Source organism: Melospiza melodia, chromosome 1 (genome assembly GCF_035770615.1).
Source record: "Melospiza melodia melodia isolate bMelMel2 chromosome 1, bMelMel2.pri, whole genome shotgun sequence".
Lineage (NCBI taxonomy): Eukaryota > Metazoa > Chordata > Aves > Passeriformes > Passerellidae > Melospiza > Melospiza melodia.
In genome coordinates, this window is record NC_086194.1 from 41,354,434 (window position 1) to 41,380,697 (window position 26,264).

Genomic DNA, 26,264 nt, shown 5'->3' on the forward strand with positions numbered 1-26,264 from the left:
CAGTTGTTCCTCCTAGTTCAGATTTTGTGAAAATAGGAAAAAAACCCTGTCCTCCATGGAGCAGAGCTCTTGACTCACAACCTTTGCCCACCACAGCTGGAATGTTTGCTTCAGCTTCCTCTCCAGCATCTTCTTTATTCAAAGAGTAGGCTTGTGAATGTGAAGACAGCTTTTACAGAATCACAGAATGGGTCAGGTTGGGAGGGACCACAGTGGGGTCACCATGTCCAACCTCCCTGCTCAAGCAGGGCCATCCCAGAGCACATGGCACGGGATTGTGTCCAGGCAGTTCTTGAATATCTCCAGTGAGGGAGACTCCATAGTGTCTCAGGGCAACCTGTTCCAGTGCATAGTCACCTGCACAGTAAAGCTGTTCTTCCTCACATTCCAGCAGAGCTTCTGTGCATCACTCTCTGGCTGTTGCCTCTTGTCCTATTGCTGGGCACCACCAAGAAGAGCCTGGCTCCATTGGCACCCACCTTTACATGCTGGCAGGCATTGATGAGGTCCCCTCTCAGCCATCTCCTCTGGAGGCTGAACAGGCCCAGCTCCCTCAGCCTTTCCTTGTGAGGGAGATGCTCCTGTCCCTTTGTTACCCACACTGGACTTGCTCCAGGAGCTCCATGTCTCTCTTGTCCTGAGGAGCCCAGAACTGGACATAGCTTCAGATGCTGCCTGAAAGAGGTCGCTTCACTTTTTTTCCTCTCTCAATTCTTATGCTGAAGGTAATTAGTTGTGTTGGTTAAACACAAGATTCGAGCCTGCTGGCTCTAAAAATCTATTTGGAAGTTTTAAGAGGGATTTTATTTTGTTTTCTTTTTTACTCTCACCTTACTGCTATCAAGTGGCTACTTCTCAAAACAGACTCTCTATAGGCTGTTGGCTTCTTTTAATCCCTGTATGTGGTGCTTTACCATGATTAAGAGAACCTAAGCATTCTTCAGATGTCTACAGCTTTGGAATTAAAATTTAAATTACTTCTACCAGAAACAAATCAAACTTGCATTGCAGACCTACCAAAAATACATTAATATATATTAAACTGAAAGTTCTTGGTGGAATAAATTGAGAGATTCAGTAATGTTTCTCTCAGCAGTGTCATATCCAGAGACATTTAAATTCATTTTGATCTTAAATTGAGTTTCTTTCTGAATTCCAGGCCAGACCAGCATTTCTCAGCATACTTAATGAAAGCATCTGCTATGCTGGACTGGTGTTATATGTAAGTAAGTGAATAGCTAAGTGAAACAAGGAGCTGAAGACAATAACTGAGCCCAGGATTTGGATCAAATATGAGTGCTCTGTAGTGTCTACAGTGTCTTCTGTAGGTAGAGGAAATGGGGTGATGGTAATTTCTGTCATTATTTTTGTCTTTCACCCATCCATATGGTGAGGACAGTTTTCACAGACAAGACAAAAAGAGAAAGAGACTGGATTCTTAATCAAATTCTTCATAATTAGGTTCCCTTTTTTTTTTTTTTTTTTTTTTTTTTTTTTTTTTTTTTTTTTTCCACACAAGAAAGAAGGCTGAAAGGAATCCTTCTCCCTGACCTCTCATTCCCATTTCTGCATCACTGTGTCAGAAATAAGACCTGTTAAGCTAAAGGATAAATTAATCTAACAATCTAACAGTAGCATAACACAAACAAAGAAGAAAATGTCCTTGTGCATAGGCAGCTTCAGTTGATATTAAAGAGAGCTGATACAAATACAGACTCTCACCAACACATATGCACATTTGAATTTAATGTATAAGATCAAGTTCATTTTCCTTTTGGCTTTGGAGAAGGAATTCTGTTTACAGTAGGGCAGTGACATAATACTGCAGCATAAGTTACCCTTTGCATTGATATAAATCAATGACTTCAACTTTTGCCATGTCATCAACAAGCAGCCAAGAAATTTTGTCTTTTTTTAATCCGACTCACTAACTTCCATATGTAAAGAGCTATTGCCCACTTTCTTAGCCAATTTTATGATTTAACTGTCCTTTTTTAAAATCCTTTCTGCATATTTTTACCATGATCAGTATATTAAGTGTATTGTTGTTTTTCTAGTATTGCTAGTCAGATTAGAAAAGATCAAATCTCACTCCATTTTGGTAAGCACTTCTGTGAGTAGGAATTCTAATCTTCAGGCTCAAGAGCCTAAATTTACCCACTAGAAGCTGGCTATAGAAGCTTGCATCTCACTACATCACTTGGTCTCTTCTCACATCTAACAGAAGGAAATAGACATTTTCAATTCATGTTTCATCTTGTTCTGAAATTGGCTATATGTCCCAAGTCCCAACTCTGCTTTTTCATCTCCTAATTGCTTATAGAGGAATCTCAGGAGGGGCAGCTCACATGTAGAGATCTGTTATGCCCCAATCTGTTTCAAGGAGAAACAATTCCTTCTGAAAAGTTCAATAACATGAGGAGATCTTGCTTAGAAACCATAGGGTTGATGTCAAATTGTTTCTTCTTTTGTGGTGTGGCTCCACCGTTTGCTATGTGTGTGCTCAGATCCTTGTGCTGCATTTCCCAACCTCAGGAGAGAGGACCCGTACCCTGAGCAGGGTTTTTGCCCAGCCAGTGAGTATATAAACTTCACAGGAAATGTGACATTGCTAGGAGAAAATTAGAGCAGTTGTCCCCAGTAAAACCTGCTGAGTTTGTTTTATTCAGGCAGGCTGCTGCAGAAGCAGATAGCAACCATCTCTGATGTGTTAGGTGATGCTTTGGGAAATCATCCTGAGAAGGCACCCCCATGAATTCTACTTCATAGACAATGAGCTCTGATTCTACCTACAGGAAGTATTGGGCTGGAGGCTTAACTGTGTTTCTCTTCAATGTGAGCAAGGGGAAGAGCAGTGCAGGTTTTGCCAGGTCTCTTAAAAAGAGATTTGTAAAGGTCTTAACCTGTCAGCAAGAGAGAACAGTAACTTGCTCAAGGTTAAAGCTAAATACTGAATGCAGCAAAATATAAAAAATTACATGGACTGTGGATGGCACTGCACAATCTTTTATTATGGTCTTGGATGTAATGACTCTCTCTTACAGTTCGTTTTGGCAGAGAAATGAGACTCCCCCATCTCCTCCCTCAGAAAGCCAGTTTGCAGATCAGCACACTGAGCACAGTCTGGTATCACAAGTTATAATAAAACATGTGATAACACAGCATACTTGGCTGGAAGTTGGTAGTTTATCTGTAATAAACTTTCTTTACTTTGTGCTGTGGACATAAAACCCCCGGACTGAGCTGCAGTGTGCCACTGTGGTGGTAGTGGTTGATTCACCAGATGCTGTACTCTAGGTAGTGCCAGTTACCAGTGGCAAATCAATACATACAGGGTTACCCCTCTTACAGAAGGTGAAGTAAAGGAATAGTCAGGGTTATTATAACATATGCAAGTTTTCATCATTTAAGTAGAAAACCAAAACAGTATTTAGCAGCTCGGCTTAAAATGGAAAGGACAATAGCAGATATCAGCCTCGTTCTTAAACAGTTTTTAATAATAACATTGGATGTATAGGCTTCAATGAATTTTGGATCTAGCCTCATTGTTCTTTTGCAGCTCTTGAACACATGCTACAAGCAGAAATAAACACCTCTACACAGACTTTTTTGGTGTCAATATCTTTGCAAACATAGCAGTCATGCTGTAGTGTGATAAGGCATGTCAATTTAAAGGAATTAAAAAAAGAAAACCAGGAAGTGTTTATATGGGATATGTGTTATTTTCAATTACTTTATGTGCAAATGTGCTATTCAAAGATTCTAGGCATTTCTCATTATATTGTCTCCCTAATTTCGAGTGTATTCTGTGTGGCATGGATATTATATTGGTATTTTCCAAGGCAGTATGCACACACTGCTACCACCACCACTTTTAGTGATAATTGAATAATCACCTACTGAGTCTTTTCTTATTCCTGTGATTCTTTCTATACAGAGGTTACACAAGTAGTAGTTGACTACTGAATAATTCTGAATTTTGGTATAAATGTATTTAAATATGTGCAATGAATGTGTGTACTAACTTTGCATTTGTTGTCTCCAGAGGGAAATAGCAATTAGTTGTTTGTTCAACTTTAAAATTAAAGTTAGTCCCAAAGTGCCAAAAGAATGGAAAAAAACATTTTGTAAAATGTTTCATAACTTACTTTTACTTCATATGGTCAGTTAAAACACAGATTCAGTGTTTTCATATCCAAAAGCTGTACAGCCCAATGTATCACAGATACATAAAAGTGAAATGTTTTGATTAAAAAAAAAAAAAAAAAAAAGGAAACAAGTAAAAAAACTATCTTGGGTAAAAATGGGAAGAGAAAGAATTCACAAAGAAAGTGTCAACAGCAACAATTCTGAACTCCAGCTACATTGATCTAATTTTTATTTTGTCACTCAAAGCAGGAGAAGTTGAAGTCAAAGTTTAATATCTCTAGACAAGGGCACAAGTTGCAGAACTCAGGAAGAGTTGCCAGCCTCTAAAAGAAGTGCTGATTTTTTTCCCCTTTAAAAATGAGAAGAAAACTTTTATATTGAAATAACAAAGAGAACTTAAAACAAGGACAGAAAATTTGAAAACAAATAGAAAACTTGGAACAAGAAAAAAGTACAGTATTTTATTTTATTCCAAAGTATTTGTTTTTCTGTCCAAAGTGATGTGATTTTGTAGCATTTCTCTCTTGAATGAAAATCACAAAAATTTCCGTCCTCAAGGATCAAGCAATGAAACCTCATGTATTTCAATGGCTCTGAAAGTGAGTTTGAACTAACTTTCATTAGGGTTTTAACATCTTTTCCTTGATCTATTTCTCCTGTAAAATGTGCATTGTTTTTCTTTTTCTTTTAGTTTGTCTTGTATATGTATATATATATATCTAGAATGTAGGAGCATCTGAAAGTCCCTATTACAGTTCTTCTCCTGGTGACCCATTCTAAAAATTCTGTTTCCAAAGTCCCTACCTACTACCAGAAAAGTGATGAGTTACATTATTTGTGCATTAAGAACAATGTCAAATATTGTCTTATGTGTCCTCTGTTTCTAGTTTTGTACTTCAGCATTAAATGCTTTGTTTGTTCCCTGTAGGCAAGTTAATACCATAAACTACCTTGTGTTCTGGTAATTCAAGCCTATAATAATGGTGAGGATGATGACAGGATGTTCATAGATTTATAGGAATTAAATGGTCCATTTTGGCCTTTAGGGTGGTTTTCTTCTTTTCCTTGTTTTTCCTTTGCATTATTCTGTGAGTGTAATTGACGTTATTGAAACATGAAGAAATTTTTGCTCAAGTTTTTTTTTACTTTTGACTCATTGAGTGTTGTAATACTCAAGTATTAGGTAGTCAAGAAGTGTAATGGAAAATACAGTGTGACCAAGTATGGAGTCATTCAGTGCAATACAGAAAACTGGATTGGTAAGGAATTTGATCAGAGGAATACACAGTGAGAACTGATATGAAATGCAGTTGAGCAAGGTTGTAAGGATAAAGGATGATTTTGTTAATTTGCCATGTGAAAGAGTGTTGAAGAGCCCAGAATCTTCAAATACTTAACTCAGGAGAAATGGAGGAGGGAGTCAGAATAGAGCATTGAGATGAATATCTAAATTTTTTGCTTTATGCTTTGAGTTTTGTAAAATATATACATTTTCATGGCACACCAAAAATGGGAAGTTTTATTGTATCTAGATCTGCATTTATGTTCTGGCTATATCTAAAATGAAGTATTCATAAGTCAGAGAGCGTGTACTTTGGAAATGACACCAGTACTGGCAAATATCCTAAGCTGTATTCTTAATTCCTTGCTTATTCTCAGTCCTGTGTTTGCATACTTACTAAATAAGTAGGAAAAAATTAAAATGTCAACAATTGGAGGTGAGGAACAGTGGAACTGTTGTACAAGTTGCCTTACACACGCCTTATTTTTGAAATACAAATTGTAAATGAAATAGCAGATGACATTATGTAAATTCATTCCTCTATCAGCAATTTTTGCCAAGTAATGAAAATATAGTCAGAATGGTGCTTGGTGGATTTGCATAATTACACATCTGAAAGTCTTAAGTGGTAATAACCATTGTTAAATTACTTAGTGATATCATTTTTTCTAATTCAAACTAAAGTTTCAACAACTACTAATTGAAGGGAATTAACTAGGCATGACTATTAAAAACAAACACAACCCATGTCAATTTGATCTTAAAGCTTAAATTGTAAGATTTTTCCTTTTTTAAATTTTGCTGGCTTCATGCTTGTCACCCTTACCTTATGGAGTTTCTGGGGCCAATGTTCTCATGTTCATGTTGATATCAGGAAAGCCACATTAACTCTTATGAGATCTGATGAGATCCAGCATTCAGAAAAAAAATTTTAGCCATGTGTTTTGATGGGTTGGAAAATGAAATTGCATTGTAATGATAGTACAGCAAGTTTGTTTTCAGCGGGGGTTCTCTCCTATGGACTGAGTGGGAACACTTCACATAATGTGATAGTGCTGTACCTCTGAACATATATTTTATTCAGGATGACTCCTTAGATTTGAAGGAATGGGGAAGACTGTAGAATAAAAGAAGGTAGGTTAAGAGGAAGGGGTCACTATGCCTGAATCATGTGTCAGACACCTGGCACAGTAAATTGAAGCACCCTCCCTTGGGGTGGACCCTATGTAATTTTCCTCATTTTCTTTAATGCAAGAATGGCAAATACTGAGAATGTTGCTACTGGTGGTTCATTGAGATTGATGTCATGGAAGTCCATTCATATAAATGAGTTCAGTCCACTTCAAATGCTGGAGTTCAGATAGGCCAGAAGCCATAGCAATTGCATTATTTATGGAGAGGCCTTGCAGACAAATAAACCTTCTGCATGTTGTATGCTAACAAAAAGAGCTGATGTTGCATTTGGGAAAGGGAGGACCAAGAAGCAGAAGATTAATAATGGAAAAAAAACAGCTAGATAAATTTTAAGCTCTTTGAAAAGCACATTTGCAGCAGGATTTTCTTTCTCACAATATTTTCACTCAAATCCTGAAGTTTTCTTTCTGACAGGAATATTCCGGTTCTGAGTATAACTTGCATATATTCTGTAGAATGGTCTATACAGACACTAGAGAAGAACTGTAGCCATCCCAGCATGTGGAAAATAAATGTTTTTGGAAATCTGGATTCCTTCAGAACCTCAGGCAGGAGGTTCTGAAGGAATGCAGAGACAGGAGCTGTGTGAGTGCACCATGAATGCATGCAAAGGAGGAGAAATCACTCCATGCCCTTTTGCCAGCATTTGTTATTTTTAAGAAGATGAGAGGATAAAGCAGAAGATGGTAAAAGTTTTAAAGTTGTGTGCTCTGTGATTCTAGTTAATTATTCTGATCACATGGCATGGGTTATGTATTTTTGAAATATCCTAGCAGACACAGCAACTGAGTTAAAGCTATTAACAGTGAATCTCCAAAGAATCCCTACAGCTTCCCATCACTCAGTATCAGGCATTAAGATTGAATATAGGCATCAACATAGAAGATTCTCCCAGAGAATGGAGACAGGCAAGTCATCATCAGGCGCAGAATTCTCTTGCTCAGAATAATTGCCTATTTGCTCTGCATTCGAGCCCTATTCCTTGAGCTTAGATCTCCTGCACATCTAGTTAGAACTTGCAGAATTAATATCAGGTTTCCTGTCACCTCACTTATTACTTTTGTCAGTGGAATTCAAGGAGAAGAGTCAAAAACATGTTTTTTAGAGGCTATTTCTTAAGGACTTCTGTTTTTTCTTTTTTGTTTAAATAGAAACCTGTCCGTTAGCATGTCAGGTTATTTCTGTGGCTACACTGGAAAGGACATCTGAATAAATTGCCATTTTACAATACAGGTATTGTTGCTTGGAGATCATTATTTTGTTATCCTTTCTAACCAGAGCCACACCTTGGGGAAAAAAAAAAAAAAAAAAAAAAGTCCTTAGAATGGGAAAAATAGGTTAAATAGCAGATCAGATGTGTTCTCTTTAGACTTCTCTTTCTGAAGGCTTCTTCTATTCTGAGTCTTAGTGCAGAGGAGCAATCTTTTGAATAGGACAGCAATACAAAAATGCATTTAATTTGTTTAATGCAGTGCTAGGAAATCTCAGTGAGTCTTTGTAAAGAATGATGATATACAGATGGCATATTGAGAATCTTCACCGGAAAAAAAAAATTATGTCTCCTTCCTAGTCACGTAGGATTCCAGCAAAGGACACAAAAGACTATTGTCCTTTAAACTTTTAAGTAGTCTTCTTTTGAAAGATGACCTGCATTTTCATGCATTAATGAATGGAGTGGTGGGTGGACCTGCAGTGCTGTAAGACCAATAATCACAAGGTCCCGCTGACTTCAAATTATATTGGCTGAGGAAAACTAAAAAAAACCCAGTGCAATTCTTCATACAGATAAAATTTGAGTAAATTAGTACAATCCCATACACTCAGAACAATTGCTACCACAACCTGCTTTGTTCCAAAGAGTGTAAATGCTGTTATAGCAAATAAATTACTGGACTTTGTTAGTCACTGCCACTTCAATTAGTGAGTGTGCTGGAATTCTTACTCACTACTTCTCTCTTAACACTGAGACTTTTTCATTGGTTTGTGCACACTCATATATATCCCTGAAGTTTTAGCTGTTATTTCCTCTTCTGTGTTATAAAAATGTAAAATACATCATCTTCCTTTCATAATGATTATCTCTGTGATCTCCCTAATCAATAATTAACTAATATATTTTTGCAATACAGTAACAATGCTAGCTAGTAGCTTAACAGCAAAACATCTGTTCTTATGCTGAACTCTCTCATATGGTCTTCACTTAATGTTTTTATGTAGCAGATTTTTTTTAAAGGTTAACATGCACAAAAATTTTATTAATTGCCATCATCATTTTGGAACCTTCTTGGAGAGAATGCATGTGAAGGAGTTCACCATGACAAAGAAAAGTTAAAAATATGGGTTGATTTTACTTCTCTACTGTCATTTATCTTGGCTTTGTCATTGTTTTAAAGTATCATTCTGTATATTATTAAAGTGAGGAAGTTTCAGATCATGCAAAAACCTTCTGTAAAACAGATTTTATATCAGAATATGAAATAAAATGAAAAGTAATGAAAAAAGAAATAAGGTTAAAAGGCCAAAAAACCCATTAGAAACTCTATGTTTGTGTATTATCTAGCAAATCAAATGTCAGGGGAAGACATTTTTGAAATAATTATCAATAATTTAAAACAAAAAGGAAGCAAACAACAGAAGCCTTCTTTTTTTATATTTCAGAGGGTAAATCCAGGCTGCTAAATCCATCAATAAAGCAATTATATGGCATTATTCTGATTTTAAAAGACAGTTGCACTTTCAGAAGGTTTGCTGGAAAACTTCCCCACCCAAACATCATTTTCTGTTCAGAGGTAGAAGATTGTTGCTCAAGTGAGGGGTTTTGTTCCACACATAAATAAGAGAGCATTGAAATGGTGCCCACCAGGGTTGGCAGCACAGCTGAACAATGCAAGTTGTACAATATTGAGAGTAAACGTGGATTGAGACCTGGGGATAGACACAGGCCTTGCCAGCAGGAAAATTGGCTTTCCAGAAAGTATGTTAGTTGAGAAGCATCAAGACAGTAAATTCAGGGAAGGAAATGAATGTTGTTTCCCCTTCAAGTTTCTCTAGTGGTTTGATTTTCTGTGTGCTGGTCTCTAAGACCCCAGTGAATTTTCTCTTTACTTGTGCGTTACACTGTTTGACATTGGGATATAGCAGGAAAATCCCAGAGATTTGTGAAGGTAGGTGAATTTGGGATAATCAACTATACTTTGCCATTCTTAAAATCAGCCTTCAAAACTTCTTGAGTATAAACAGGGACAAGTTAATTACAGCAAATTTTATTTAGTACAGACTTACTTCTGTCTGTCTTTGCAATAGCATCATCTTTGGCTTCACATGAAGATGACAGGGACGTGAGCACAGCCTCCTAGGTGACATTGCCCTCTAGGGATATAGATATGAGTGTGAGCCTGGAATAGCTAAATATTGCAGTGAATAAACAGGTTTGTTTGAAACTTTGGGTAACTGCACAATTACTGTTCTCATGTTCTGTATTTGATAACTTTCTACAGTTCCAGATAATATAGGTGTGTATGTGTACATATGTTATATGCAGCATATATAGAGAAATGTGTGTGTCTGTAATTGCATCCAGTCCTTATTACAAGCTCAGTTTGGATGAGCACTGCAGATCAGGTTGCCTTCTGATAAAGAACTTAGTGAGTTGATGATGGCATTGCAAACTTGTATTGGTGAATGAGATTTTTCCTGACCTCGATTGAAGTGGGAAATGAGGCTGAGAAAATGGTGCAGCTAGGCAGAGCTGTTTGAGAAGGGTTAACTTGTGAATAAATACTACACAGCAAGTCAGGAGATCTGTACTCAGTGTCTGTGTGACACTGGACAACTTTCATTATCCCCGTGCTGCATCTCATCCCTTTGTGAAACGAAGGAAATACTTCACTGCCTACTGGGAAAATGAAATCATTAGTGCTTGTAAGGTGTTTGCAAACAAAGTCAGTGATAAGCTCTGTAAAAACCCCCACCTTATTTAGAATGCAAAATGTGGCAGCAGAAGTTACCTTGGAGGAGCCTGGCCTGACATAGCTTGAGAACTGCATAGGCATGCTCATACCCTAATCCTGCAGCACTAGAACATGTTGCATAATGTAAATATTAATAGTTCAGTTTGTATGAGAAGACTCTCCTACAAGGGTATTACAAAGAAGGAATAAGAGATACAGGATTAAACCTGGATTAATTCTGTGCTCACTTTATATACTATGTAAACACATAGTAAAAACTGATAATAAAAGTAAGCTAGTTTGGTCTAGGTTGACCATTTCAAATAAATACATTTTTCTTCTGGTACTATAAAGCAGGTCTTCTTGCAGTGTTTATTCTGGTTTGGCACAAAGGCACTCTTAAAGCAAAAGCTTTTGCCTAAATGTATTTTCATCTTTGTTTATCCACTAGCAAGAGCAGTCTGTTACAAACAGGCTGTGCTGTCTGGGTCACCATGATTTCATCTAATGTCAGATGTGCTTGTGTTTCAATCTAGGTACTATATTCTGTCCAGGCCAGTTAAAAATCCCATGCATATACCATGTAGTATAACTTACTGCCAAGCAGTAAGTTTCCAGAGATCTCATATGATTCTGTCCCTCTGAATTCACAGTTTGACAGATCCACATTAATAATATGGCACATGTTCCAGAAATCCAGTTCTTAAGGCACCTCAGACAGAGGTGGAGACAAAGAAATTTTACATTTTTCATCTCCTGCCCCACCACCAAGTCCATGCTGGCCTTTTCAGTACAGCTGCTTCCACCCTTGCCATAGAGTTTAGGAGTCACTGGTTATCAGTTTATCCTTCTCCATTCAGAGCTGAGCTTTAGAGCCTGAGACATTGTTCTCCCCACTGGTAACAACCCAAGAAGCAGAACTGCACTGAATAGAAATAACAAATGTGGCTTAATGGCAGCTCTTTTAACCATTGGTTGTCACTCCTTTTAAGATCAACAATCAAACAGAATCCCAATGCTAAATAAAATCTAGGGTTCCATTTTTCCTCTCCTCAACACTTCTGTTAAAGATATGAAAGCACTTTCTGCCATGGTTTATTGTTACAACCGAGTCACATAGAGCTGTACAGTATTCTAGTATTATGGTAATTCAGTGGAATTAATACTGACATCAGTCTGTTGTGGTTCATTAGCTGGAAATTTTCTTTGTGTGCAGATCCTAGCTGAAGTATTTGGAGGACATTTGATAATTCAGGTAATATTAATATTTTCATTACTCGGTCTTTACCTCACCCTTCATTTAAAACTCCTTGTTCATCTTCTTGCCATACTCAGGACTAGGATTTTTCCGCTGTTTCTAGGTCTGTATTAGAAGGCATTCTCAAAAAGGTTTTTTCCCTCTCACTTCAGTTTGCTTGTCTCTCACCAGGTTGCAAGGTTCAGTACTCACCTGCCTTTTCATGACAGGAGAAAGCCATGAGGTGTCTGCTAGGCCTGCCACATTCCTTGAAGTAGAAAAGTTGTTGCCCTTTAATTCTTACTTTCCTGTGTTGTCTTCAAGTTTTATTAGCAACCTGTTCTAGACTTTGTTTTCTGTCTCCAGGGAAATACTACATTGTAAGCAATAAACTGGTAAAAAGGAAAAAAGAAAAAAAAAGAAAAAGAAAGAAAGGAAACCAAGAGCCAGATTAGCATCTCTCTTAACAGTAACGTGAAAAATAAGCTCATGTTTGCAATGAACTCTTCTTAAGATTGTGGAAATTACAACCCAGAGGTCATACACTTAGCCACTGGCAGCAGAATGTTGTCACTCCCTGCTGGCTGATTCATGAAATAATTTGCTGTGAAGAAAATTGCTGTTTCACATCAGCTGGAAATGGCTTTTACCAGACTTTGATACTGCTGTTGAGTTACAATCATGCTTTTAACAGAGTTGCCCACAGACTCATCATGCCAGCAGGGCTGTATCCATGTGCCTGTAAACCAAAGAAGGATCCCACTCAAATGGGGACAAAACATTAAAAAATAATGTGTTTTGGTGCAGGCAACTATTAGTATTTCTCATAATGCAATTTATCTGGAAGAGAGGTCCTTGCTTTTTCATCCTTCACATAGTCATCTGTAATTTTATTTTCTGTGGCATGTTAGTGTTGGCTCATCTATAGAATTTTGAGATAAGCTTTGAATTTACTTTAATAACAGAACCTTGGTATTTTTGTATAGAGGAGACTCAATAGTCTCCCCCAGTTTCTTTAGTGATTTGATGCCAAACAATTGCCCCTGAGACCATCCACAGCCTCACAATGCAATAGAATAGGTGTTCCTTTCCTCTTTTCAGGTAAAACTACATCTTTTATAAACTTCTGTCATTCTGTTTGCTATAGGCAGTGACATTTAAGCAGCCATTTCTGCTAGAATTTTCTTTTTCTGCAGTCTCTGTGAAGTGTTTGTGAAGGCCCCTGTTGTCATTCAGAAATGGAGGACATGAGTTGCATTTGCTTTTCTGTAAAGCTAGGACATTTTCAAGGGCAATTCAGAAGCATTTCTTTCCCTCCTTTTCCAATTTTTCCATTCATTCTGTTAAAGTGTTTTTCTTTGCATATTTCTATACCTTTCTTTCCTTTTCACGTATTCTTCCTTGTGCTTGGCTCTCTCATGTTCTGATTATTCCAGTATTTTTAACTGAAGGAGTAGAGGGTTGATTTTTTTATTTTGCCAATCTTAGCGTTGAAATCCTACTCTCTTTGTAGTTTTTGGGTGCATGGCAAAGTAGAATCTAGTATGACCTTCATAAAACCTTTAAACAATGCATTACAACATTAAAGATTAGTCCATCACTCAGTCTGTAATATGTAAGTTTGCTTCCTTGTCTACTCTCAACTGAGAGCTCTGCAGTTGAAAATTTCAGAAGGCTTTAGTGTTATCTGTTTAATATTCTAGGATATTGTCTCAGATGATAATAAAAGCTTTTTAAGCTGCAAGGGATCGAATTTTCCTTATGTCATAGCACATTAGATTTAGTGTTGGTATCATCAACACATTTTGAAAAGAGCTAAGAAGTATGAGTAAGGTCTTCCATTGTCTTGGGAGAAGATTATAATTTCACTTTTTTTGTCTTTTCCTTGGATAAAGTGTCATCATAAATAGGTGACTTAGTGGAAAATTCCCAGTGACTCCACTGTGCAGTTCTCTGTCATGGAAACCACAGGTACAGTTGTGCCTTGAAGGCAGAGCTTACTTCAAGCTGGTGCAAAGCCTGATGTCCTGACAGGAGCTCCAGGTGGTCGTGTGCTACAGGGCCTTTCTGCCTTCTTGCCCTTCAAGGAATTGGGAGTTCATGTGAATTTTTTTTCCAAGGTCTTATCTTCCTTTTCTAGCACATAAATGCCCGTGCCACATCTGCTCCCTACCTTCAGGTACTTGGGGAGGGGGGCAGGAGCCATTCAGCACAGTTGCTACCCAAAAAAAGTCTGTCTTTCAGACTCAGGGCTTGGAAGTTGCCAGGAGGGGCAGGTAGTGCATCAGGCTGGAGCTGCAAGGGGTGTTGATGTGTCCCATGGGTGCTGTATAGTTTGCAGAGCTTGTTCTGAGCTGCTTCTTGCCCCTTCTTCTGGGGAGAAAAAGGTAAAGGGTATCAGCATCCTTACCTTATGTATTGTTTCCAAAGTATTCCCTTCCTCCCTTTGGGCTCATTTACAGAAGAAGATGGTGAGAGCACACAGTGAGGTTTTGTGGTACACAAATTATGCTGTCCAAGGCATTTAGTGTGACTTGGTTATTCTCTACCCAGCAAAATGAACTCCGGCCTTTAAGAATCAGTCAGTCGCTGTTTTTTAAGTGCTTCCTGCTTTGGAACCTATATCCAGCCCTGGTTTTGTCACAGTCAGGGTCAAATTCACTTTTTAAAATTATTCCTGCATTGAAGTGAGAAAGCTGGTAATGCTATCTGTTAGCTCCTAGTAAACTCCTTCATTTTAGGGCATACACAATATAACTTTCAGTGAATGCAGAAAAATAAAATGAAAGAAGGGCAACAAATTAAAAGAAAGATTCCCTTCAGATTTTCCTTCTTTCTCAGACTAATGGCAAAATGATATGGCTGAGCTATGTTTTAGATTATCAGTGCTTGGAGTTTTTGCTGCTGCACCCAGCAGTTGTTATTAGAATGTGTGTTAATTACAACTGATTTAAATAAAAGGGTTTTCACAAGGAGGTCTGAGAAAAAAAGGTCTGAATATTTCTGAATATTTTAAAACTTTTTAACAGATTGATAGCCAGTTAAAAATTAACTTTATTTTACATTTACACTGGAATATTTCATGCATCTGCAGTAATCAGTGCTTTTAGAGATAGAATTTTTCAGCTCAGATGTCAAGGTCATGTTACTACTTTGACAACACACACATCTCTACCCAAACCTAATATTTATTGATTGTATATAATTTCTACTGGTGCTTTTTAACAGACTGTAGCAGAGCTGCAAATAGTGTTATATATATATATATATAAACATATAGCCACTTTTTAAAATTTGAGTCGCCATTCACAAAGACAGAATAAATGCGACTTTTCCTAACTGAGAAAAAGAAAAAAAATATTATTATAGCACATACATGTGAATTAAATAAGCTAATGGTCATAACTGAAGGGGTTTTTTTCCTCATGTAGTATAACCCTGGGTTGCATAAGCTCCTCTGGACATTAATAGTATACATGTGTTGGAGTGTAAGCAGGGAATCCCAAAAGTCAACTTCAATTATTAAACAATAAATGTGCATGTGCAGGAATTGTCATTATGCTGGTGGAAAGAAATAATTTCATTAACATGAGACATTTGTTCTGGTTTCCTTGTTTATATTGAAAACATGTTTGAAGAAGTTTTTTTGTCTCTCTAGTGTTAGTTCTAGCAGTGTCATAAAGAGGAATATATGATGATAATGTTCTGGCTTATCTAAATAAATACAAAGTAAAAACTAATACAGAACTTAATAAAATTAAATTTAAAATAAATAGATTCCACATTAGATATTAGAGTAACACTTAAACAGCTACATGAAATAACCTTTTATGAACAGAACCAGAATTAATTATTTGTACAGCATAAATTCTAATAATTTTATCTCTGGACTGTCAGTGCAAGTAAGTTTTTCTCAGTGGGAATAGCAAAGTCTCTATGATCAATAATATTTGTTTCTGAGAATAGTAAAAATAGATTTTATAGCAGAAGCATAGAGCTATTGTTTTGCAAAGCAGCTTTGGATAAAAGGTTTGCATTTGTTCTTTTCTCCTGAGACTACTAAAGAGAACACTGAAAAAGTAAAAGGGGTGACCACAGAAGCAAGTAGGGTCACCCATTACCAGGGATTCATTTTATTTCCATTAGAGAGGAACTAGAAAGCATATCACACTATTTGTACCTGATTTTCCATTATAAATTATGGTACATGAGATAATTTAAAAATCGCTCAGCCTTTCAGATGAAGCCGCCTCTGTTGCCATTCCGTAATAATTGAACAGTAAGAAATAAAAGATCTCCATTTTCATCCAACTAAAGTAACTCGTGAGATGGGAGAAGAGAAAAAGGTATATGAAGTACAATCTTCCTGAAAGCTCACAGGGCAGCTTCAGGGCGGGATTTAAAGAGTGGTTTTGGATTCACATTTAGAGGGTCAGGTTTCCTCAGTGAGCTTCTACCTGCAGATTGGAGTCCTGGGGCCCCACACAGCTGATGTATCAACCACGGTTGGTTCAGGAGCACCAGTATGGAGTACTGGCACGAAAATCAGAGTGCTACTGGTTTAAAAATGTGATACAATTCAGGCCTCTCCTCCAGTTCACTGCCTCAGTGTATGAATTTTCAGATTTAATTCTTCTCTGGGATGATGACCAACCCAGTAAGACAGCAGAACTTCACTGTGTAATTTTTTTTTCCCCTGAAAACGGGTTCTGATGACAGGTTGGCCATTGTCTTCACTCTCTTGGCATATTGCCAATGTGAAGGGATTGCAGCTTTAAGTTTAAAGGCCAAATAAAACACAAAAACAAAGTTTGTAAGTATATTCCAGCGTAACTGCTGTCATATTTGCTTCCAGTGAAAGTGTTCTCATCAGCTTCACTGGATCCTGGGTTTTTGGGTTGGACATTTTTTACCTGATCTCTATTAGTTCTTTGTCACATTCAGCAGAAGTGTGTGTCTGTGTGGCAAATCATGCATGGTCCAGAAATTTACAGTGACAAACACAAAAATATTTTAAAATTATTTTTTAATACAGGAATCTATTTTCATTTTGGCATTTTAAAAATTTTATTTGGAGGACTCAGCTCCTGCCCATCTTGTAGTCCAATGAGCATCTGATGCAGTAAGTCAATAGCATTAAAGTGGTATAGGCAACTTCTATTTTTTTTTCTCTTTTTTCCTTTTAACTATGTAAGTCAGAATCCCAGAGAATAATTAGTATTTGCAAAAATCTATTAAAAAAACATTGAAATATAATTTTCGTTGTTTTGTTTGGTTTGTTTTGAAGAAATGTTCACAGCTGTCAGCTCTTGTCAATGGGAAGAAACTCTTGACAGGGGACCATTGTATTACCATAAATCTTTATTCCACTGATTATTTACATCATTTCCAGAATAGTAACATAGACTCTTCTTTCTTCATTGTCTTGCTTAGTTACTCTGGCATGATAGGAAACCAGGGAAGTTAGAGCACCCAAGTTCCACACAAAAATTCTTCACATATGATGAGTGGGTTTCTTAAGCATTCACCTTTTAACAGTGATGATTGAGCAAGACAGAGGCTTTTCTTACTTAACATAAATTAACAGTTCAATACATAGTTGTTGTCTGTCTCACAGATAATATGTGAAGTGATTCCAATGACTTGTAACAAATGCTCCTTTCAAAACATGATACCGTCTCACTTCTTTTGTACATGGCTTTTCCAGTGAGGAACAAATCCAAGGGAGTCTATCAAAGTGGTTTTTGGAGGAGATATTTGCCCAACTGCATTACATGTTTTGCAATTAGAATTGGCACATTAAAAGCATGTGCCCTAAATTTCAGTTTGTAACAGATACTGTTAGAAAGTCATAGAACAAAACCCTCTGTGTTTAAGCATAGGTGTGTGAAATTATTTGTGCAAACTGATGCACATGTTTAGTTGGTTTGGTTGCATAGTCATTCAGTAAGAGGATCTAGTGTTTTGCTGGAAAGGCTCTTGGAGAAATTTTAAAACTGCAAAATAAATCACTCCTTCCACTTCCTTCTCATCCAGTGGTTAAAGATTGTGAGAAGCTGTCACAGCACTGGTTACAAAGGATGAACCACAGCTGGAATTTTTCAGCATTATGCTAGGGACCTTTAATAGGGCAGAACTTTGCCGTATCATCAAGTTTGAGGAAGCGGATTTCTTTGGCAAAACCCATGGGCCTGAGTCTGCTGTTGCTTATGCTTACCTCAAATTTAAATTTGGGTTCAGTAGAGAGGCTTTGGGATCAATGTGAATGTCTAATTTCTGTGAGCTCAGCCTTTTGTTTAAAAAAAAGGCAGAATCCAATGTTAAAATGCTGAGTATTTTATAATGATTTAATAGTTAATAAAATTAAGTAATCAAATTCCAAATTCTATTCTGTATTTGCTCACCATGCATTCATTCTCTCCAACAGAGACCAGCACTAGAGTTGGATGAGAAATGGAGTTTGGTGAAATAAAAATAGACCATCATATCACAACGTTTCATCAAGATTTTAATACTATATCTCAGTTTTTCTATTTTGATTGATTTAACTTTTCATACCATATTGAAGCATCTGTTTCTATAACCTTTACAACAGTTCCTCCTTATCAGCAGATTGGAGTGGAGCACTTTAATAGGCCTGAATCAGGCACTCCCAGTTTGCTGTTCCATTCAAAATTTAAAAAGGAAAATAGTTTTAAAAAAACCAAACAGACTGTAAAGTGAATGTTGCAGTTTCTTATAGAAAGGTTTCTGGTCTGCTCTAACAAATATTTAGGGACATTTCAACGAAAATAAGACTAAGCAGAAGTTTTCCATGTAGTTGCTTAAGTGTTGAGATTGATTGCAACAAGATCTGCTCCACACTTCCATGTTGGCCTGTTGTTTCTCCACACCTGTTCCACCTGCTCTAAGTAATTTCTGTTTCACAGGGTAGAAGTCCTAACTTTCTGCTTGATACATTTTTTCTTTCTGAAATTTATTTTTCTTTTCTAAGATGTTCTTGGTCTTTAGACGCAATTATTATACAAAAAGATGAAAGGATTGCTTCCCATTTCTTAAGACAAAGAGGAGAACAAGAGATAATTACTTAAGCTCTGATACAGTTTATCAAAAGTAGATCAGTTCCTTTTTCTTGTTTACCCAAATAGATGTTGCTCTATATTTTTTCACTTTGGTGTCCTTTTCTATTAACTGTTCCCCCAATTTCTATAATTATGTTGTGAAAGTGAAGTTTTATACAACCTAAAATGCAGTGATAACTAACTCATTGTTTTGCTTTCATAATCATCTGTACAAATCCAATTAATATCATGTAGTTAAGTTTAACTAAAATACTGGTAAATCTGCAAAGATGGAGAAGGGCCTTGAGGGGAAGCTGGATGAGGAGTGGCTGAGGTCACTTGGTCAGTTCAGCCTGGAGAAGAGGAGACTGAGGGGAAACCTCATCACAGTCCACAACTTCCCCATGAAGGAATGTGGAGGGGCAGGCACTGAGCTCTCCTCTGTGGTGACCAGTGACAAGACCCAAGGGAATGGCCTGAAGTTGTGTCAGGGGAGGCCTAGGCTGGGTGTCAGGAAAAGACTTTTCACCCCAAAGGTGTTTGGGCACTGGAGGAGGCTCCTCAGGGAAGTGATCGCAGCACCAAGCCTCACTGAGCTCAAGAAGCATTTGAACACTCTCAGATCCATGGTGTGACTCTTGAGGCTGTTCCATGCAGGACCAGCCTGGAGATAGAATTTGATGATCTTAGTGGATCTAAGTGGATCTATTCTGTGATTCCAAATCAGGATATTCTATGATTCCATGATATATCCTGTATATGGCTCAACCTCTGTTAAAAGCTAACTCTTGTAAACATTAAGAGTCTCTCCTGTGCCATCACATCTTGTATCATGGACTTCTGGGACAAAATCTATTACTCTGTCCTTTAACAGCTCCATGCAGGATAGAATGAAGTGGTTATTTGCCATATTATTTATGGTTTTCCTTACTCAGGTAACACTTTGTCCTTACACATCCTATTCTGTCACGTACCATCTTTTGTAATTCTTCATCTTCATTTCCCAAGAGCAGAATAGCTATGGTTGTGTTTTATAATCTTCCTTGAAGTTCAAGTTTTCTTTGTGTATGACTTTGAGATGAAAAAGTAATGCGTGGCAGGACTTTCCTAGAAGCCAGTGGACTCACTAGAGCAGAGAGTGACTCTATTGATGGCGGCCTGGAACTTGTACATTTTCAAAGCTTACAACAGCAACATTCATTTTGTAAATAAACTCTGCAGGCTCTGTAAATACCGTAGTCCTCCTGGGTACATCCATCTGAGCCCAGATATTAAATCAAAACTTAAACTTGCTCTGTCCTGCCTTGCTGTACAGCTTTTGTGTCTCTCATGTCTCCCTGTGAAATACTGCCTCCTTACAAAATGGATTTGATGTTAGCATAAGTTGAAGTTTTTCCTAAAGACTACAAATGTTTGATCTATAACAGACAAAGAGTTTGGTTCTTACATGGATGTTTCAATCAGATGTTCTATGTGATTTGCACATGAAAATGTTACCAAACTACTTAAAATTTGGAAGGCAGTTAGGAATTAAAATAGTTATCAGAGCTTGGTCAGTATGACTGCTTGATCTAATTGTGAACCCAATTATTACTGTGCACAGTTTTTTATTGTGGAGGAGGATTTGCCAAGGCTGAAAAAGAAATTAATCCAACTTTCTCATTAAAACATACTTTGAAAAAGATCATTAATTATGCAGTGACCATTCATTGTCATACCAATGACTTTTTAATTATTTTTCTTCACATTAACAAAATAGAGGTGGCTAAAGACATACATGAATGTTCACAATGCACATAGCTGTTTTTACTGTAAACGTTACTTTCATTGTTGCAAAAAATGAGAAGAGACTAAACTCTTCCTCACATACTGAAAAATACTCTGTCTTCAAAAATATTCACAGTAAAAGCAGCTGAAATGCATAAAAATGTCCTGTTACTGCTTTTTGTATATGTAATTCTTGCTGTTGCTGGACAGATGATGCTAAATGACAGTGGGGAACAAGCTTTCCTCAGTAACTCTCAAGACAGTAGAAGTTTCAGAGCACCTGAAATAATGAAAAAGTCTCACCAAATGCAAATGACAGCTTTCATCTTCCTTTATGAAGCACATGCTCATGAATATATACATTTTTGCACATGTAGGAGCTCGAGTGTATCTGCCTTCCGATGAATGAAAGAATACGGAAATTATGTATTCAGAATTAGTTAGGAGTTTGCTTTATTTTGTTGAATTCTCCAATTTAATTGAAATTCCCTTCCTGAGCTGGAACATTTCTTAGAGACTGCCAGATTTGAGAAGGGGGCACTGTTACCCCTTCTCCTTCCTTCAGAAGTTTTTGTGCTATTTAAGTAGCAGTGCTGCTTTTGGTGATGCTAACAGCCTTTTGGCAGTTCCGTGCTGTTTGTCTGCACAATCTGTCCATCTAAAGTAGCAGAGCATGAGAAGCTGATCTCCTGAGGGAACTCCAACAATATCGACAGGCTTGATTGACATAAAACCAGTCTCTCTCTTTCACCTCCACTGAACTCTCTGAGTAAATTCAGGGCCTGACTGAAGTGAGATAGGGTTTTAGCCATTGACTTCCATGGGAACTGAATTTGAACACTAGCAGCTACTGCACTCTCCTAAGGCAGCCCTGAATTTCTTGGCAAATGCTGTTTAGAAGCACTATCAATTTGATCCCACTTCCTTCTCAAGACTGAAAGCCAAGTTCAGGACTATTTATGTCTTATTAACTAGAGAAGGCTTTGGATGGGAACTGCAGCAAGCATTTAAATCTTCGCCTTGAAAAATGGGTTATGGCTTAATGAACCTTGTTCAGGTTAAAGCAGTTATTTATTCTTGATATTTGTGTTTGTTGCTGTCAGATAGAAGTCAATGAAAGAGCAGTGCCTTCTATCTTGAAGAGTTTATCAGGATGGAATAGCCTGAAATTTGTTTCAAGTGAATCAATTCTCACTTTTTTAACAGGAAAATAGCAACAGTAGATTTTCCAGATATGCTTCAAAATACCACATATGCTTAAAACTTAGAGGATGTCAAGAACCATATAAAAAGATCTGCTTATCACTTCAAAATGTGAACATCTACAGATATCCAAATTACATTTTCTATTAAGTCAGAAGTACAAAAGGTGAAAGAAGAGGCAGAGAGACAGGCATTTATTTTCAGTCCGTGTGTTCATACAGAGGAAAAAGAGAAAAGTAAAAATGCAGGCCATAAATTGAAAACTGTCTACATGGAATGAAAAAGAAAAGAAGCTGAGAAGTTTTAAATATTCCCTTTTTTCTTTCCTCCCCTTCTGAAGTATTTGGGGTGAAATATACCACTTCTATTGCAACCCATGGATATTATTTATCTAATGTTGATATTGCTTGTCTAGTTCCTAAATATTTTCTTTTTTTAATTGATAACCATGGTACCTAATTGTGATCCTTTTCTTGGCTTAAGTAAATTTATTATTTTTAAAACATGTTGAAAATTTAATGAAACCATTAAAAAAGAATTCTACCTAGAAAGAATTATGCTCACATGGTGGAATGGAATGTTGTCTTTCTAGTATCGTCTGTTGCTCTGCATTTGAGCAGTAAGAATGATGGTACTAATATCTGGGTGTATCTGATGTTAGAAAGCCTAGAGGACCTTTCTTACAAAGAATTTCTAAAGGGCTGAAGTAAGCCAAGGTTTGAGTTCTTTGTACTTAGGGCAACATCTTTGAGCTCCCAAGACTATTACATACTACTTTACGTCCTGAAAAAAGAGAGATTATTATTATTTAATTTGGTTATTTTTATATATATATATATATATATATATATATATATATATATATATATATGTTACCATAATTGTTTCCAGGAGTAAACCACCATTAGGACCTACACCGCTTCAGATTTAGGATAATCTTCTGTCTTGTGTGATGCTGCATCCCTGTGTTTAGGGGGAAAAAAAACAACAAAACCCAGAAAATCCTCAACCCAAACCATCCTATATGGGCTCTGTCTTCTTGTCAGAACATTTTGTTTTGAAATTTTTACTTCTTTAAAGTTGGTCAATACAGACTGACTTTATCCACAGAATTAGCCTCAGTTTATTATAGAGGAATATAATTTCCCATGCAGAAATTTGCCTGTATAGAGCATTGTCCTTTTCCACCTTCTTGCCAACCTCCTGAAAAGTCTATGCAATATTTTTTTCATATTTTTTCTAGATGGGGTTAGTAAAGTTGTTTGGTCCTCTGTTCGATCTCAATCAACCTTAGTAAGCCACTAATTAACAAATATGAGGTTGTCAGATGGCAATGCTGGAGAGGAGAATTCTGGAAATGGTAACAGCTTCCTATTTGTGGTTGGCCAAATAGAGAGAGAGGATGTGTAGATTTCCTAGCTTGTTAAACCACATCACAGTACATGGGCTGATACCAGATGTGTTCATTAGCAGATGATCGGGGCGTGTGTAAAAATCCACTGTGCAGATGAGTTTTGCATGGTCCTCCTGACGGTATCATATGTTACTTAGTAGTTGTTCAGTGCTTAAAACAAAAAGCTTTTGAAGCTTCAGATGTGATGTTTAATAGGCCTTTCTCTAATGCTGGCTTAGCACCTGCTCCTCCCTCACCATCACATCAAAGTGAACTCTTAAGTAACCACTCTGAAATCATGCAGCATCAGGCCATGGAGCAAAACCAGTGAAAGCACAGGGCAATCAGCCCTGTAAAGTCTCTCCATCTGCAGAAAGAATCTCCATAGCCACCTGGATGCTTTTAAACCTTCATTATTTTAAATTTAAAGTGGTTGGCTGAGCATTGCTTCTAGAAAAATCTGATACAGTAATCAAAGTTGGAGGTGGGGAAAGACCTCTGGGGTCACACAGTCGAGCTTTCTGCCAATAATGGATTGTTTCCTGCAGTTCAGTTTCTAGTGACCTTGAAAATTACTAGCCTGTATAAAATGGTAATGAAAAAACAAAGGTGTTGTAGCTTCAGAAGTAGCCAAAGTGATGCTGTCCCAATGTGAAATTGAGGTTTTGATGTGAGATTCTCTCTGTGTATTGTTTCTTGGTTGCAGTTTTCAGGTGATCACAGTTTTAATTTATACTTTCTGGCCCATTTTGAATTGGCTATAATCAGGAGGTTGATGGAGGTCAACTTGTTTCAATACCACATGAACTTGTCCCTTGACCAAATAATAATTTTTATTACAAATAAATAAGTCAACAACTTGATTAGCTCCCCCTACCCAAAAATCTTCTTCACATCTCTGCAGTTGTATGGTTTCAACATTTCTAGCCTCCCAGAAACAGGAAATGGGAAGGAAAAAAACAGTTTTCTTAGTTTTTCCATGAAAACTCTTGTTTAATTAACAACAGACTTATGCCTGGGAAGTCAAAGATTCCTGAAGAGACTCAGATGTGACACATGATTTTTAGGTTTCTTTCAAACAGACAAATATTGGTTTACTTCTCTGCTGATGTAGGCAATAAAGCACAACTCTAACAGACACCTACTGTATGTGAGTGGGTAGAATTTGGCCCTCCTTTTAAGCATTAAGCAAGAGAGACAAGCTCCCACCAGCAGAGTAATTAAAGTTTTGGCTAAAAAAAATATTTTAGGAGGCTTTGAAAAGCAGAGTAGATTGGAAAGAGATCCCAAGACACCAAGTTCCTTTCCTGCTGTGCCCGTTTGATGTGTGTTAATTTCTTCTCTAGGGGTCCCTATTGTGGGCTGCCTTTTGGGGTGTGCAGTGCTCTGATTATCCTTTCTTCCTGGGACTCTGGCCCCTCCTGACCATTGTATTCACACACTCCAGGTCTCACTTGGAGAGGAAAAGGGTTTTCTCAGCTGCCAACTTGCTTAAAAGAGGGACTTAAGAGGAAAAAGAAAGCTGATTGGACTGGGCTTGGCAAAAGTCTCCATTTTATTCTGTTTAGTCAGATTTTTAAAGGACTGGATGTTGAGGAACACCAAAATAGTGAGAACACTTATTCCTGAAGCAGGTTCTTGCAAAGGTTTTACAATTAAAAACAGAAATCTGCTTTAGTAAAGCAGTGTTTATCCTTGCACTAATGCTGGTCATGAATACGTGTCTAACTTAGCTGGAACTAATGCCTGACTATACTGTTCCACTACAGCAACTTAACATTCTGCGTAGGCTGATTATTTTTTCAACAATATTTGCTAAATTCTTTTAAGGGCTGCCAGTATATATTTTTTGAAGCTTAGTTAATAAGAACAGCTGCCAGTGGAGTCAAGGCTAAAAGAGGCAAAAAATATCTGCAGAAGGCAAGATTTTACTTCAAAAGATCAGTATTACAAAGCACTACTGTTGCTGGTATAATCACTTTCTTTGGGGGGGATGCTAATATAGACTGGGTTTCTTGTCTTCACAGCCCCCACTGAGCCTTTGCTGTGCAAATTTGCTGATGGAGGGCAAAAGAAGCGCCAGAATCAAAGCAAATACACACAGAATGGAAGGCCGTGGCCCAGAGAAGGAGAGGTAAGTGCCACGTAGCAATTATTTTCCTGGGGTTTGGCAGAAGTCAGCGACAGACCTGGAAGTCTACCTTTCAGACTGTGAAGAAATCAGATTGCACACAAAATGCAATCGTTTCATACAGAAAAAGCTATGTAAGCAGTGGGGAGATGGAGGTTTATGATAATGTGCAGAGTGTAAAGTTACAGGAAAGGAGAATTTCTGAGCTTAGTGAGGAACTGTGCACAGCCTGGTCCCAGTGTGAGTGCTCTGCAGGCAGACCTGAGCTGAGGATTCTCTTACTGGTGAGCCATCAGCAACCAAGGTGTGCCTTTTACAAACCACATCAATTTGCACTGAAGCAACTCAACAGTGTTATTTCCTCTGTCTAGTTTCTGGTGGTAAAATATCCTTAGGGAATATGAGAGCTGTTTCAAAAGAGAGATGTGCATCCAGATGTAGTGTCCATGTAAAAGTTTTCTGAAAGCTTATCTGAGCTGAGCTCTTCATTCTCTTCAAGACAAAGCAATTTACAGTAGCCTCAGCTGCCTCATGTATACAACATTTTAAAATAATCTAATGGTTGCTCTCTGCCCTGCTGCAAGGAGTCTGTTACTGGAGTTTCTTTTCTGTGTGAAGTGACTCCAAATGAAGGTGAAATAAGAAAGGCATTTTTTTGATTCTTCAAGAGGTTTTTTTTCTGTTTTTGAATTTTATTACTGAGAAAAGGCTTGAACAAATAAGATAGATCTGCTCACAGTGCCTGCTTATACAAGGTGTTAAGTATGAAGGCTGAAGGACTTGCAAGTATTTCTGTCCTAAGCAACTATTCCTTGTGTTTATGATTGAGCCTTCAAGGAAAAAAAGTATTGGTCTCAGTTGTGCTCCACTAGAATATAAGTTATAGGGGGAGTGGGG

At 37.4% G+C, this 26,264-nt stretch overlaps 1 protein-coding gene across 5 annotated transcripts in view; it reads left to right on the top strand.

Annotated features, from left to right (window-relative positions):
• Positions 1-26,264, top strand: part of RBMS3 (RNA binding motif single stranded interacting protein 3) — a 704,809-nt gene that overhangs the window by 588,702 nt on the left and 89,843 nt on the right. For all 5 annotated transcript variants that reach the window (XM_063155034.1, XM_063155024.1, XM_063155043.1 and 2 more), the window contains one exon: positions 25,264-25,370. In XM_063155034.1, coding sequence (XP_063011104.1) covers positions 25,264-25,370 — 107 coding nt within the window. The remainder of the gene's footprint in view (positions 1-25,263; positions 25,371-26,264) is intronic.